Source organism: Phlebotomus papatasi, chromosome 1 (assembly GCF_024763615.1).
Source record: "Phlebotomus papatasi isolate M1 chromosome 1, Ppap_2.1, whole genome shotgun sequence".
Taxonomy (NCBI): Eukaryota; Metazoa; Arthropoda; class Insecta; order Diptera; family Psychodidae; genus Phlebotomus; species Phlebotomus papatasi.
This window is the reverse complement of record NC_077222.1, coordinates 21,971,995-21,987,712: the sequence shown is the minus strand read 5'-3', so window position 1 is coordinate 21,987,712 and position 15,718 is coordinate 21,971,995. Positions and strand designations below refer to the sequence as shown.

Below are 15,718 nucleotides of genomic sequence, written 5' to 3'. Positions count from 1 at the left end.
ATTTGAAACAAAACAGAGACCGGAACGTTGCTTCCAAAGTTTAAAAAGTACAAAGTGTAGTGTTGAGAAAAAGCCCAAAATGCCAGGTAAGAAGTTCAAGGAGAAGATCCATGAGAGATTCATGCTGAAGAAGAGAGAAGCTTCAATGAGCCATTCGCCCACAAATGTCCACGTTCCCGCCAGTCGTCGAATCAGTGCAGATTACCTCCGGGAAGAGACAGAAATCCAGAAGATTCTCCATTCTCAGCCCCAGGAGGGAATGGAGGAGTCTCAGACAGAGAGAGAGATTGCATTCTTCACATCTGCAGTCGCTGCAGATGACGAGGATCCTGATTATACGGATATTCAGCATCAATCTGATGGGAATCTTACAGAAATCTCAGAGAGATCTCTCCCCTCTGGATCTCCAGGACCACCACGAGATACTCAAGAATCTCCTGTTCATTTGGCATCATCCTACATCCAGACAGATGATCATATCCCAATATTCGAGCGTGTTAAAATCCCTTTCTCCTACGACCGGGAACTCCTGACCACTTTCCAAGAGAGCTGCAGACTCTCCCGCAGAGATGCGGATATTATTGATCGGAATGTCGAGGAGGAAGGACTCTACAGACCCAGTTTGGCGATGTCAGAGAGGAAGCTTCAGTGGTTCAATCAAATGGCAGAAGAACGGATAGAAAACCCCGAAGAATCCAACAATTACAGGCCATTCCTCCAACTTCCAGAACTTCCCCATCCGGAAAATATCCCAACGGTCTTTGTGTGCCTCAGGGAAGAAAACCTCAGCTATACTCCCTACATGCTTGACCACAAAATTCTGTCCATTCATCTCTCCAAAATCCACTTTGGGCATCATCATCTCTTTTCCGAGGAGCACGTCTTGGCTCAGAAAGTTGAAGATCTCTTCACTGTCTACTGTGAGCTCCAGAAATCCAATCCAACAGGAAAACTCAGACAAATGCTCATCACTTTGCGGAAAATCTGCAAAGAATTGACGGAGAAAGATTCCAAATCTGATGACAATGCAATAAAATTAGCCAAATCCCGTGAAGAATTAAAGGACACGAGAGCAAAACTTCACGAGGAAGAACAAAAGATCAGAGAAAACATCAAGGATCTCCTCAGTGAGTACAAGAAATTGAAGGTCCTGCGTGAGAAGCAGAAGTTCAATCTAACATCCATCAAATTGACCATAAAAGCCATTGAGATGAACAAGGAAGAAGATGAAGCAGCTTTTGATAGAGATTTCAATGAAGAATTAGAGGAACTGCTCGAAGAAGCCTTTCAGGAATATTTGGAGGAGAAAAAGAAGTACAGAGAACTCGTAAAAAGCATCAAGGATGGTGACACCGTTCCGGATCAGATAGACAGACCCGACGTTGAGGAGATCAAGAAGAATCTCCAGGAAGTCTATGCGAAATCAAGGAGGGGCATTGGAGAACCGATCGTTCAAGTGATCACTTCGAAGATTGACATCACAGCTCCAAAAAATGCCCCAATGGAAGTAAATCGCATGAGAAAACTTCAAAACACGAAATTTATCCTCAAACTCTCCCTAAATGAAGATGTTGTTGATGTAGTTCGTGATATTCACATTGATGATCGGTTTGAGATCAAGATCAACACTTCCATCTCAGTAAGATTGATCAGAAGACTTCCGGAGAAAATAAAATTGCAGATATTTGAAGTTCAGAACGTGATCCCTCGTTTGAAGATCGCATCAATTATCCTCCCGATCCCTGAAGATCGCGATCTCTTCGATCACTGCCCTATCAGATCATTCAGCTTCAGCAGCGATCGCGATATCCCGAGTGATGTCGGTGTTGGAACGGGAAAGTATTGCAGAATTGAAGGGTCACAGGATCTTCACATAAATGGGAAAATTTATCTAAAGATCGGTTGGTCACATAAAGATGCAAAAACCGATCAACCTTCAGAATTCAGAGATCCTCAAGCATTGGCCAAAGTAGCAGCAAGAAAATGGAGGGATCACCTACAATGGGACCCTCTCGATCCAGAAAATGATTTCACATCAATGCACGATATCGTTGATCATCCCAGGGATCCTAGAATTGCTGAAGAACAGATCCCCCTAACAGAAATCCAAGATGACGAAAAACTCGCATTCTGTCCACCGGAAGTTGTTGAGAACAACACAAGGCTCAATTTGTTGATCGAACGAGCCAGACTAACTGCCCAGTTTAAGGATATGAAGCTCATTCCGCAGGAAGAGAGGGAAATTCACCTAAGGAAGGACAGTAGAATTATCGATGAGACCCTAGGAATGGATCCTATTGATCTCTGTCGACATCAAGGGAAGAAAAATCTACAGAAACTCTTCGCAAATGTTGCTCAAATCAACGAAATTGCAAATAGAGAGAATGAGGATTCTAGGCTCCTATTCAGAGAAGATGCTCCTTCCCTAAGTACCTTAGGTCTTGCCATATTGGGTATTCTAGGTTCCAAGAGACCCTTAAAGCCAACAACCAGACGGAATCATTCAATAAAGCCATCGTTTCGTATGGACGACAGCCAAAAATACACGATCAGCGTAAATGTTGTTAGGGCCTTTGGGATCCCATCCAGAACAGATGATCAACTTCCTCAGTCAGTTCGGAGGAGCAGTAATATTTCATCTGCTCAACAGTGTAAGGACTACTAGATTGCGTTCTGAACGTGCTATTAATTTTTGTGATCATTCTAGCTTTCAGGACTATCAACGTTAGACCCTACGTTGTGATCTTGTTCAAGGACAAAACAGCTAGAACTTCTACAGCCGAGGGATCAAATCCAACTTGGAATGAACAGCTACAGATTCCAATCAAGTAAGTTCATTTGAAAAGCATTGTCTTAGTTGGGAACCTTGTTTGTCGAAAAGGTAGCCTAGGTTCTGGAAATGAGGTAGCGCTTGCGGATACTGACTTTATACAGAACCTAGGTTGTCTAGGAATCTGAAGTGAAAGAATAATACCTAGGTTCTAGCAGTACGTCTTGGAACCTAGCCCCTCTCCCTTCCACTAGTATCTAACTAATCCGTAAAAATTATTGTCCGTCCCAATGGCTATGATCATAAATATTTAAGTGTACAATACGGCTCTTGTTGTTTTCAATAGCTTCAAACTGGATCAGTTGAAAGGATCCCTGTGTATCCAGTTGTTCGATGAATTTGTAGATGATTTACTAGAAGACGATCGTTTGGGTATGTCCGAAATCTACCAGAGAATATCAAGAAAATGGATTGGAGAACTGCGAATCCCTATCACAAGCATCTACACCAATCAAAGGGTTAGGATCCAAAAGCCTTGCTAACTAGCTTGGAACCTAACTGATTTTTTGTTGCAGATTGAAGGGACCTTTGAACTAAATTCACCTAAGATTCTCCTAGGATACTCAAAGTCATCCCTAAATCCTGGAACTGCGTCCATTTTCACTGAAAACTTACCTGATACAAGAGGACCTATCTACCTATCACTCTTCATAGGGCTGGAACCTAATTTTGATCAACCATATTTTACAACGAAATATTTAGATTGCATGGAATCAGATCAAATCAAGGTGATGATAATAGAATACAACGAGACCTATTTGAATAACGAATTTATTTGGTAGGGTACTATTCAGATCTGGTCCATGGAGTACAGCAACGAGTTTCCCCATCGATTTTCTGATCCTCTGGTAACTCTAACAACAGGAAAGAGGGTGACGATAACTAAGTTACTAGGAGCTCTTGAGGTTCCCTTTGATGTTAGAGAAGGTTCGCGTGAATGCCTAATTAGGAGATTTGTATCACTGATTCCGGTTCTTCAGACTACGGATCCTTTAGGCCAGTTGAACGGGGTTTGGCTAACCAATAACGAGATCCTAACCCATATGTACGCAACCCCAAAAGACCTAGCAGTCCTTCTCACTTGCTACTACATGTACCTAGACTTTAGCGTATGGCTGGTTTTTGGTGAGGATCGCGTAGTAGGACCTACATGTTACGTCCTTATAAAGGAGAACGGGAACTTTTACCTCGTGGACCCAGTTTCTGGGAGAAAATACAGTAGTAGCGATACTTACTGTCCCCTTGTAAAGGTGTCTCTCCTCGCTAATCAGAGCAACGTCTGGGGTAATATCCAGAGCGAGAAGAGGGTGTATCTTACACAGTTTGATGTCAAAAAATCCGTCGATTGGCGTCCGCTGTTCCGAAAAAACGTCGATATCCCAGGAGACTTTTTGCAGGACACAACGTTTGAATACAAAAGAACCTATCCTGTAAGTGACCTACAGAAGGTGATTGAGATGAAGTTAATGAAGAAAATCAGCCAGTGGCGTGGCCATCGAAAAACCATCTGGAATCGGTTTCTGCGGGATCAACTAAAGAGTGTCCTGATCGAGCTAGAAGCTGCCACTACTTCTGAATTGAGCGTTGAGGAACAAATTGAGAAAATTAATGTTTTTCTCACAACTTTTAAGGTAATTTTATTAATGTTACTCTTTCTTTCATGTTGGGAAAGCAAAATTTCAGCAGTGGGTCCTTTGTTTTTCGTCTATCTTACTATCAACTAAGCGGTACGCATTTTACTTTGTTTTGAAATTTACCGACATGGATCTTCTTTCGGATCGGCGTTCTTTATTGATTTTGGTCCTCCTGACCGCTGTTGTCAAATTTTGGTTCTAGGTGAATGTTCGTTCTAGGTTCTAGGGGTCTTTAGGCCTCCTAAGGCAAACGATATTGTTCTAAACCAGTTGAAGCTTAGCTTAGCTAGGCATACCACGCCTAGGGGATGCTACATGGCACTCTTGATAGGATGAATGCCGATTTTTAGTTCGATTTACTTTTAACTCTATACTTCATGTGAGCAACACATACCTGTATATTTGACTTCGTTTGTGAAGTTCGAATCTTAGATGAATCAAAATCGGATACAAACCGCTACACTGAAGAAAACCAACTACGAATTTCTTCCCTCTCCTCGTAGTTTGCTAGTTCCTGTGTTCGCGTTTGAGACTAAACGGTTAATGATTAGTAACTTAGGGGTTTCTGTGAAGCCTGAAATCAAAAATTCCCAATCAATTCAAATCGGTTAAAAATCCAGGAACAAAAAAAACAGCTAGTAAATTTCACAAAGTGCTCGATATTTATTCTTCAACAATATTACATATTCTAGCGCCCGATTTTCTTTCAGGCTTCGGGCTTCCCGTTGAACATCCCTTACTACAGCCTCTCTCACATTGTTGAACGCGTCAAGAGTACGGGGATGCACATGAACATGGATAATCGCGTGGAATTTGCTCTGGCTGTCCACATTCATCCATACGAAAACAACGTCCTCTCCGTGTGGATCTTCCTGCTGTCGCTACTGCCCAGAGTTTAGATCTTCTGGACAGGACTGGAGCTGCGTGAATTGGTAAGTCTTTGCTTCTTATATGCCCTCTTGAGGGCTTTCTGTTCCATTTCCTCACAATGCTCAGAAAACATTAGCTTGAGGGGCTCGTGCATCTTGGCCAGATACTTCATATCTTCCACTGTCACTTCCATATTGTCAAAGGCAATGCCCACATTCTCCTCCAACGGCATCTCAATTCTCGGCAATTTGGCATATCTCTGGCTGAAATGCGTGAGAATTGTATATTGGGCATTCATTGCCTTTCCCTGATCAATTGCCTGAGACACTGTGCTGTGCATCTTGGCCAGAGCTTCGTGCTCCAATTCATCTTCCATTGTAGCTTCATGAATGAGAACCGTGCTGTTCAGTCCAATCCCAACTAGATCCTTTGAAGGCTTTGTATCACCGCTATAAGTTACCTTTGTCCCATTGGTCAGATTCACAGCCACTCCGAAGGAATGTGGACAGTGAGGAACAAAGCAAGTTGCTACTCCATGAATTCCCATTTCACTCAGTTTTTCATGTTCCAAATGATTGGGAATCTGTAAAGTCAATTTAAGGCTACAGAATAAGAGACAGTGGTAGGAAGAATAAAACTGACCAAGGTGAGGATCAAGCATAAAAATCTGAGTTTAGGAAGAAAATTCTGGGCTAGGAGGAAAGAACTTAAATCTACGATAAACCAGAAATTCAAGTTATAAAAAGCTCTAGGAGCAGGAGAATCTAGTTCCAAGAACAGATTTTAAAAAAGAATTCTAGGATCTATCATGAGAACCTAGGGTTAAGAATAAAACTAAAAAATCTAAGATCAAACACAAGATTCTAGGAACAAGAATGAATGTAATTAAAAATCTAGGATTCAGGATGAGGCTCTAGGGACAAGAAAATAATAAAGAAATCAACGATCAAGTATCAGATTCTAGGATCAAGAATAAGATAAAAATATCTAGGATCAAGCATAAGATTCTGGGTTCAAGAAGATAAAAGAATTTAAGATTGAGCATGAGATTGAGTTAAAGAATAAAATAAAAAACCTAGGATCAAACATAGGATTCTAGGGACAAGAACAGAATAAAAAAAAATCTAGGATCAAACGTGGGATTCTAAGATCATGAATAAAATAAAAAATCTAAGATCAAGCATAGGATTCTAGGGACAAAAACAGAATAAAAAATCTAGGATCAAGAATAAAATAAAAAATCTAGGATGAAACATAAGATTCTAGGTTTAAGAATAAGATAAAAGAATTTAAGATTGAGCATGAGATTCTAGCGATAAGAATAGAATAAAAAAATCTAGGATCAAACGTAGGATTCTAGGTTCAAGAAGAAGATAAAAGAATTTAAGATTGAGCATGAGATTCTGAGTTAACGAATAAAATAAAAAAACCTAGGATCAAGCCTAGGATTCTAGAGAAAAGAACAGAATAAAAAATCTGGGATTAAACGTTTGATTCTAAGATCAAGAATAAAATAAAAAAGTAAGATCAAGCATAGAATTCTAGGGACAAAAACAGAATTAAAATGTTTAGGATCAATCGTGGGATACTAGGATTAGGAAATAAATAAAAAAATCTAGGATCAAGTATAAGATTCTAAGTTCAAGAATAAGATAAAAAAATTTAAGATTGAGCATGAGATTCTGAAGTCAAGAACAAAATAAAAAAAAAACTAGGATCAAACAGAGGATCCTGGAGACAAGAACAGAATTAAAAAATCTAGGATCAAACGTGGGATTCTAGGATCAAGAATAAAATAAAAATCTAAGATCAAGCATAGGATTCTAGGGACAAGAACAGAATTAAAATGTCTAGGATCAATCGTAGGATACTAGGATTAGGAAATAAATAAAAATATCTAGGATCAAGCATAAGATTCTGGGTTCAAGAAGAAGATAAAATAATTTAAGATTGAGCATGAGATTCTGAGTTCAAGAATAAAATTAAAAAAACTAGGATCAAACAGAGGATTCTGGAAACAAGAACAGAATTAAAAAATCTAAAATCAAACGTGGGATTCTAGGATCAAGTATAAAATAAAAATCTAAGATCAAGCATAGAATTCTAGGAACAAGAACAGAATTAAAATGTCTAGGATCAATCGTGGGATACTAGGATTAGGAAATAAATAAAAAATCTAGGATCAAGCATAAGATTCTAGGTTCAAGAAGAAGATAAAAGAATTTAAGATTGAGCATAAGATTCTGAGTTAAAGAATAAAATAAAAAACCTAGGATCAAGGATAGCATTCTAGGGACAAGAACAGAATAAATAATCTAGGGTCAAACGTGGGATTCTAGGATCACGAATAAAATAAAAAATCTAAGATCAAGCATAGGATTTTAGGGAAAAGAACAGAATTAAAATGTATAGAATCAAACGTGGGATTCTAAGATCAAGAATAAAATAAAAAATCTAGGATCAAGCATAAGATTCTAGGGACAAGAACAGAATTAAAATGTTTAGGATCAATCGTAGGATTCTAGGATCAGGAAATAAATAAAAAATCTAAGATCAAGCATAAGATTCTAGGCACAAGAATAAGATAAAAGAATTTAAGATTGAGCATGAGATTCTACGGATAAGGATAGAATAAAACAAAATCTAGGATCAAGAATGAGACTCTAGGTTAAAAGTAAATTCAAAAATCCAGGATCAAACGTAGGATTCTAGCTTCAAGTATGATTTAAAAGAATTTAAGATTGAGTATGAGATTCTGAATTCAAGAATAAAAGAGAAAATCTAGTATGAAGCATGAGAATTTTAGGGACAGGAACAGAATAAAAAATTTAGGATCAAGCTTGAGATCCTGAGTTAAAAAAAAAAACAAAATAAAGAATTCTAGGTTTAGGAACAAAATAAAAAATTCTGAATCAAGCAAGAGATTCTAGGTTCAAGAATAAAATAAAAAAATTGGATCAAACATGAGATTCCAGTTTGAAGAATAAAATTTCTCAGCTTAAAAAGAATCAGAGAAACAATAAATTCTTGTGTTAAAAATAAATATCTGGATTTCTTGCAAAATAGAAGGATTAAGGAAGAATTCTTGAGCTAAACGAAAATTTTAAAATCCAAGCATAAAATATTCTGGATAGAAGAATGTATAAGTTTTCTTGCATCCGTTATAATTAAAGATGACAATTTTCAAAGTCCTTACCATTTCTGCGTTAGGAACGAGGACAAAGTCTTGTGATATCGCGTCTATTTGTTGGTTGTAGAAGCTCAACCAAGATGAGATCTGCTGTGGAGCTAGGAGAAGTATTTTATCTTCTTCCCTGAATTCCTCAAAACACTTCCGCCTCGCCCTGAGGATCCCAATCAAGCCGATATGGTGATCAGCATGGAGATGAGAAATGTATATTGCTTTCAGCTTTCTCAAGACCTCCCGTCCTTTTTCATTTCCATAGAATCGCAGCAATTGCCCCAAAGTCCCCTCCCCACAGTCCAACAGAATTGATCCCTCTTGAGTCGTCTGCATTAGAATTGCGCTGACATTGCGAGTCTTGTTGGGAATGCAAGATCCTGTGCCCAAAAATAGGAATTTCGGGAATTGACTCTCCCTCGTCTCCCTGGCTTTTACCAAATAATCTCTCTGTTGATTTTTCAGCACAGTCAATGCCTCACTGAATCCAGGCACTTTCAGAATCTCTTCTATGTATTCTTCCTGGACAATTTTGGGCTCTAAATTCGTATCGTAACCTTTTCGTGGCCTTAAACCGTAATTTGCCATCGAGGGAACCGAATTTTCAGTGGCATTTGTCTCTGAGAGAATCGGAAAGACCAGATCATTGAGCTGATTCAATTGCCATTGAATCCTGTGCACGGAGATATTCCCAGAAGAACTGAAAACAAATGTTAGGAGCTTGTATAGGGTTTTCTGGCTTTTAGAGTTTCGTGAATTTTTTTTTTTTGTATTTCTTTGGAAAATTGGATTTATTGTAAACAAAGTAATATTGCATTTTGCCGAAAGAATATGAAAAAATCATAAAAGTAAAAAAAGCTCACGTTTAACATTTTGTTCATGCATTTACAGTGCTTCAAAAGTTTGAGATCAAATCTCGATTGCGCGGGTTTTTTTTTTTGAATATTATATTAGTGATTCCAAATAACCTGGTTTTTAGGATAGACGGTTAACCGGTTTTGGAAGGATCTGAAACCGGTTAAATGGTTTAAAATTTAGGATTAGATTATGGAATTTTGAGCAATTTTTCAGAACTTGAACTTTGATGTAATATTTAACACATAAATATGTTCTTTTTCTCAGTTAGTTTAGAACTTATTTATTTAATTACTTTATTTTGTATTTAAAATAGTTCAGGAAATTTCAGAATTCAGGAAAATTATTGGGAGTTTTTTCAATAATATTGTACCTTGGAAAAGCTAATGCAATGTAGATTTCCGTAATAATAACTATTTATTCATACAATTTATTTTTTATTTATAATAAATTGTTTAAAAACGTTGTCATTTTCGACAATTTTTAATGAGGAAATATTTAAAAATTTTGTTCTAGATCTTGAAAAAAAAAAAAGAATTTTATAGAGAATGTTTTAACGAACAAACCGAAAGAGTTTTCCTCTTTATTTTTAAAATCCTATGAATAGTTAAATCTTGTTAAACTTAATTTTAGAAAATTTGAATCGTTGAAGAAAAATAATATTCGTAAAAACATAAAAAAGAATATTGGAAAGATACTATACTAAGATTTTTCGCAAATAGGGCGGTTAACCGGTTTCTCGAAACCGGTTAACCGTTGTTGGAATCTCTACTTACTATAATCGTTTTATATATTATTCTTGTATTTTTTAAAATATATTTTATACATAAGTATTTTTTCTAAGTTAATTGAACTTTGAGAGAGAAGGAGGAAGGACGGCATATGATTTTATTTCAAATAAATATCAATATGAATGTAAGATTAATAATAATTATAACTGAAAAAACTTTTCTTTTAAAATAATACTGAAATGGAGATTTTACATACTAAATAAACTTCAAAAATACGTGAAAACTTTAATATAATTTATTAGGACATTTTTTTATTAAAAAAAAAAAGATGGTCACAGCTGAGATTTGATACCGAGCTTTTTGAGAGTGAATAATGAATACGCTACTCTAACTCTAACAAAGGGAAGTACTCAGGTCATCATTTTTTCTGTGGTTTTGCTAAATAACGCGGAAAGTAAATAAGTGAAACGTATTTTACTGAAAAAAATGCGAAATTTGTTTTTTTTTAAACAACATCAAAATGATTTTTTTTAACATGAAAAAGAAAACCCGTAGGCCAGTTCAAGAAGCGATGGAGCAGTTCTCTAGCGTATGAAGTTTTACGGAAGTTCCTGGGTTCAAGTCTGGTCTCGGTTTTCAGTTTTCTTTTTTTTTATTTTTATTTATTTTTTGCTTTAAATGTGCATATTTCCTTCTTAATTTAGTCGTATTCTCTACACGTTAAAAACGAGTCAATATTTCCTAATTGAATCCTTTTCCTCAAATTACAAACAAAATTCTTTGTAAAATTCAACTACAAAATCTGAACTTGTTTTTTTTCTGCTTGGTGAAAATTATTAAGAATAAAAAAATATGCAATTTTAAGCAAAAAAAACTGGATAAAGAAAAAAAATTGAACGACACTAGACTTGAACCCGGGACACTTCTGTAAAACGTCCTGCGCTAGACCACTGCGCCACAGTTTCTTGCGTTGGCTTACAAGATTTCTATAATACGTGTAGCGAAAAAGATTATTTAATGGTGTTTTTTAAATAAATAACCACTTTTTGAGTATAACACACGTTTTGTTGATTTTTAGCGGTATTGAGCAAACCCAATAAAAAAAAACAATGATGACTTGAGGACTTCCCTTGCAAATTCTTTGCATTTTTTTTATGTATGCGATGTATGCATTCAGAAAAATATGTTAAGACTTACATAGAAATTAGTAATTATTATTAGTAACATTAGAAATTACTTTGAATTAGGACAGCTTAAAAGTTGTGTTTTCTCATATTCTTCAATGAAACTGGACCTTATCATGATATAATTTAGCTCCACAAACCAATTGCGAGGCTACATTTCATTATGATAAAGTTCAATTCCATTTAAAAATTGGAGAAAAAAGCTCTATTTCAAAGCTGCTTTAATTAAAAATTGCTCCACTTCCTTCTACTAAGGATTTTTTAAAGTAAAAAAAATGGTCAGTGCTGAGATTTGATACCGAGTTTTTTAAGAGTGAACAGTGAATATGTTATTCTAGCACAAGTTATGTTTTTTTTTAAGTATAAGCAGTATAAGAGAATCCAGATCTGTAAATAAAACCATCTGTAACAGGATTAAATTAGATTATTGTATGAATAATATATTTAATTTTATTAAGATTTTTTTTTTAAATTGTTGATGAAGATTCTATATACGATCTAATTTATTGCTCAAACCGCTCAAATTGTACTCTTCTAAGGATTTTTTGAGCGATAGTGTAAGTGGACATATCGGTCATATACTAATATGCCCTTGAATTATTCCTACATTGATTTTTCAAGGTCAAAAGTTAAAAAGTCTCTAGGGAGTATATTTCTCAACCGATCTTAGCAAATTTGGGTTCCTTAGAAAGGTCTTGGAATCCCTGACAAATCTAAACCGGTTCCAATCGGTTATGAAGAGGTAAACATCAAAAAGTAAAATGAAGTTCTCAAATTGCTCCGCCCTCCCCTATTATTTCGAATTTTAAGAATTGTTCTTACTTGTTCTTCTCGTTGAGGATGATGTGTTTAGTGCTGGGAGAGAATTTCTCCATAAATTCCCTGTACTCTGCTTTCTCAGCGACCTCTACGGGCGTAAAGTGAACAACAACTGCCGCAATGTTCTCTTCATCATTTGCAGTGGCTTGATATTTCTCGAAGAGTTGTCTCTTTTCCTGCAGCTCCTGCAGATATTCCTCATCCGGAATATCAATGAAAATAAAAAGGGGCCCTTTGTCGTCAGGGCCCCGAACATCGTTGGCTTTCACGACGGTCCCATTGGGCAGAGTGACATCAATGCCATTCTTAAGTTGCCCCAGCAATGGTCCAGGAGGAACTCCCCGGTCCACGCATTTCTCCAAGCACAGAACTCCAGGACGTGGCTTGAGTTTGCAGATGTACGCTACAACGTACTTCTCAATGGGTTTCTGGCGGATTCTTTGGCTGTCGGTACCCGGAGATGATTTTCTGGTACTCTGACCAGATCCTCTCTCATGAGAATAGTAATCTGTGTCATCTACACTCATGGGTTCTCCCCAATCTCCATTCGCTGTGGCTTGTGGCTGATTCTTGGGCACAATGGGCACATAGTCAACTCTCATGACATTGTCCTCGTAGAAATATCCTGGTTCACATTCAATTGCATTCACCTTCAGTTCTCTCAGCACCACGAAACGCTTCATAGCCTGGAAGATTTCCTCAAGACCCGGAGGACCATGGAGGGTGACTTGAGGGACGCCAGCATCCTGAATTGTCAAACTAAGCCCAGGAAGGCCTCCAATGTGCCTCCACGTGGTCTGAGTCATAAAGATGTGCTCCAAACGAGCCAATTTGGTCTTATGTTCATGTGCCAATCGCTGGGTTCCCTCCCCACAGTTAAACAGATACCTAAAAGTCAAATTTCGAGATTGAATATGCCATCCTGAAGCAAATATCCTCAGATGTCACATTCAATCCCAGCATTGCATCATACCTCGATTGATCTGTGAAGATGTAGACACAGGCTGGACTTCCTGGAGCCCCGGTTCCCAGAACCTGAAGATTCACGGTTCCTGGGATGTACTTGGAACCCTTCTCCCGGATGCGTATCCGGTGTTTCTGGGCCTCGTGGATGTGTTTGGTGTCTCGGGGCATTTTCAGGAGGAGGTCTTTGAGGTTATCTGCAGCACTTTTTGAGTAATTCCTTGATCTTCCCACTAACACTACATACACTGACTTGAGAAAGATTCCGCGAATCATGAGAAACCGTTTTCGTGGCGATTTTTCATTGTTTTTCGCGAATTTCGCGAGATTTTTGGGCAGGAAAAAAGAAGAAAACACACTTTTCGTCACAACACCATACTAAACTAAAGTTAGGAGAGAAAGAGATGTTTTACGTTAATTTAAATTGACCGTTAATACACTGTTAACTCTTTAACGACACGAGACACTTTTTACTGACTGAAAATCAACAATAAAAATTAAACAGAGAAACATAATCAATGATAAGATTTACATTTACATCTAACCTTGGAAAGTCCAACAGAATCTGATTCGGTGTATTTTGTGCTTGTATGAACGATAGGGACAAAAATAGCCCAAAACTTTAAGTAATTTTTCTGACAATACCAATGAATAATATTTCTCGCTTTAATGAAAAATATTACGTATGAGTATTGTAGTTTTTATTGTAAAAAGATTTTGCTTAAAAAAAATTAAAAGTATAAAAAATAAATAAAATCAATTATGAATTTGAGAGTTTAAAAATTCGCCATTATTGAGCTTATATATTTACTACATAGCAAATAGCTGTAGTCTTGCAAAAAATATCCCAGATTCCTTTAACCTTCTACTTTACAATTATGTACAGACATAAGAAAAAAATAACTTTAGGTAGTCAGGAAAAATTATTTTCTTTATGGGATACCGGTGTTCCAATCGTCCTTAAATGGTTAACTCTCCACTTTTATTCAGCAGATGAATTCATGTAAAATTGAGTTTTTCTAATGCTTTATGATCAAATATAATAGTTCAAGAGGAAAAAAAATTTCCATTGCGTGAAACCTCGGAAAAACCCCGGGTCATATATGACCCTATTGTCCTCAAGGGAAGTGTACATACCATTTTCAAAATCTATATCACGGGCTTTTTAAGAGTTTTTTTGGCTTGAAGTTACTAATTTGGCCAAAACCATGGCAAACTGGATTGTCTTGATGAACACTGTACTCCTGGTGTTCAAGGAATCTTCCTGGTAATCCCTTGAACAGTCACTGTCACACTATTTTGAGTGGTATTTGGCAAAAATAAACTTATCTACATATTTATTCACACACAATACAATTGCACAATATGAGACGCTTGCAGAATACTCTAAAATATTGCAAAATATGTTATAATTCATCAGATATAAGATGAAATGTCCAGGAGCAAGATGTCCCACCTGCATTTCACATAGAAAAACAATGTCCCAACTACATTTCGCTATAGGTTTGGGACGAAAATACTGTTACCCTTGGGGACAATAGGGTCATATATGACCCGGAAAATTCTACACGCTTTTCTGGAAAATTGAGAGTAGTTTATTATATCAAAATATGCAATATATTATACAATCTTTGGATATTCTATTTTGTGTTTCTAAATAACTTTTTGCTGAAAAAATAAACTAATATAAAAAATTTTGAAAAAGAAAAGTCATTTCACAAAGTTCGAAATTAGTGATTTTTGATCTCAAATATTTTTTTTCCTGAATATCTGGAGTCTTGAGAAAAATAGCCAGGAATCTTACATCCTTCTATTATGATGTCGTGCACAAACCGATAGATTTCAATTAATGTAAATAGTAAAAAAAAAATGTTTTTTCCCCGGGCCATATATGACCCTAATGACGCGAAAGAGTTAAACAAAAATTATCGTAAGTGCCCTTAATTAATAAAATTATCAGAATTTGTCGTAACTTTCATTTTTGGGGAATTTAAGACAAATTTCCCTACAAAATTTTCTCTAATCAGCATTTGCCGTAACTTCTTTTGCTCGTTTGCGTGGCTTGAAATTTGCGGCAAAAATGTAATATTTTTCAATAAAACGTTCACAAACCCTTCCAATTATCCAAAGACAGTGCGAATAATGCAACATGAAATCATTTTAATTCAATATTTGCGAGAAAAAAGTGAGAAAAAATCCCTACTCATCTGTCATTAATTCAAAACAAAACAAGCAATGTGGCGAACAAAATTTATTCAATATAAGTTACGAAATGAAAGCTTTTAGTGAAAGGGATAACAGTTTAATTGACTAATTTAGTCAAATAAAGGCGCTTATTATCACTAGAATAATTCAAAGCCGTTCGCATTTTCCAGAGTTAATGTCACCCCCTTAACTAGAATAATTCAAATTGATATAATGCATTTTAGAAAATTGTCGTAACTTCCAATATTTCCATACATTGAAAGTTACGGCTTTATAAACGATGCAAGTTACGATAAAATATTATTGTATTTCTACTAACATATATCTCAATATTTCAGCTATTAAATCATTTTGCAAAGATTTTTGCGAGTTAACTTACAGTTTATTAGTGCCAGTTTTATTATTTTGACTCAAAAGTATCGCATTCGGGGCTCATTTTTAAGAAA

At 36.3% G+C, this 15,718-nt stretch overlaps 2 protein-coding genes across 2 annotated transcripts; one reads left to right on the top strand and one right to left on the bottom strand.

The window, feature by feature from the left end:
- The first annotated feature begins 79 nt into the window (after positions 1 to 79).
- LOC129799794 (coiled-coil and C2 domain-containing protein 2A) lies at positions 80 to 4,994 on the top strand. The gene is made up of 6 exons (XM_055844014.1): positions 80 to 2,651; positions 2,708 to 2,828; positions 3,117 to 3,288; positions 3,346 to 3,558; positions 3,625 to 4,461; positions 4,968 to 4,994. Exons 1-6 carry the CDS (start codon positions 80 to 82, stop codon positions 4,992 to 4,994), a joined length of 3,942 nt encoding a protein of 1,313 aa, XP_055699989.1.
- Positions 4,995 to 5,103: 109 nt separating this feature from the next.
- On the bottom strand, positions 5,104 to 13,463 carry LOC129798186 (ribonuclease Z, mitochondrial). The gene is made up of 4 exons (XM_055841209.1): positions 13,078 to 13,463; positions 12,108 to 12,992; positions 8,531 to 9,215; positions 5,104 to 5,917 (listed from the first exon to the last, which is right to left on the bottom strand). Exons 1-4 carry the CDS (start codon positions 13,341 to 13,343, stop codon positions 5,360 to 5,362), a joined length of 2,394 nt encoding a protein of 797 aa, XP_055697184.1. The 5' UTR covers positions 13,344 to 13,463; the 3' UTR covers positions 5,104 to 5,359.
- Positions 13,464 to 15,718: the final 2,255 nt, after the last annotated feature.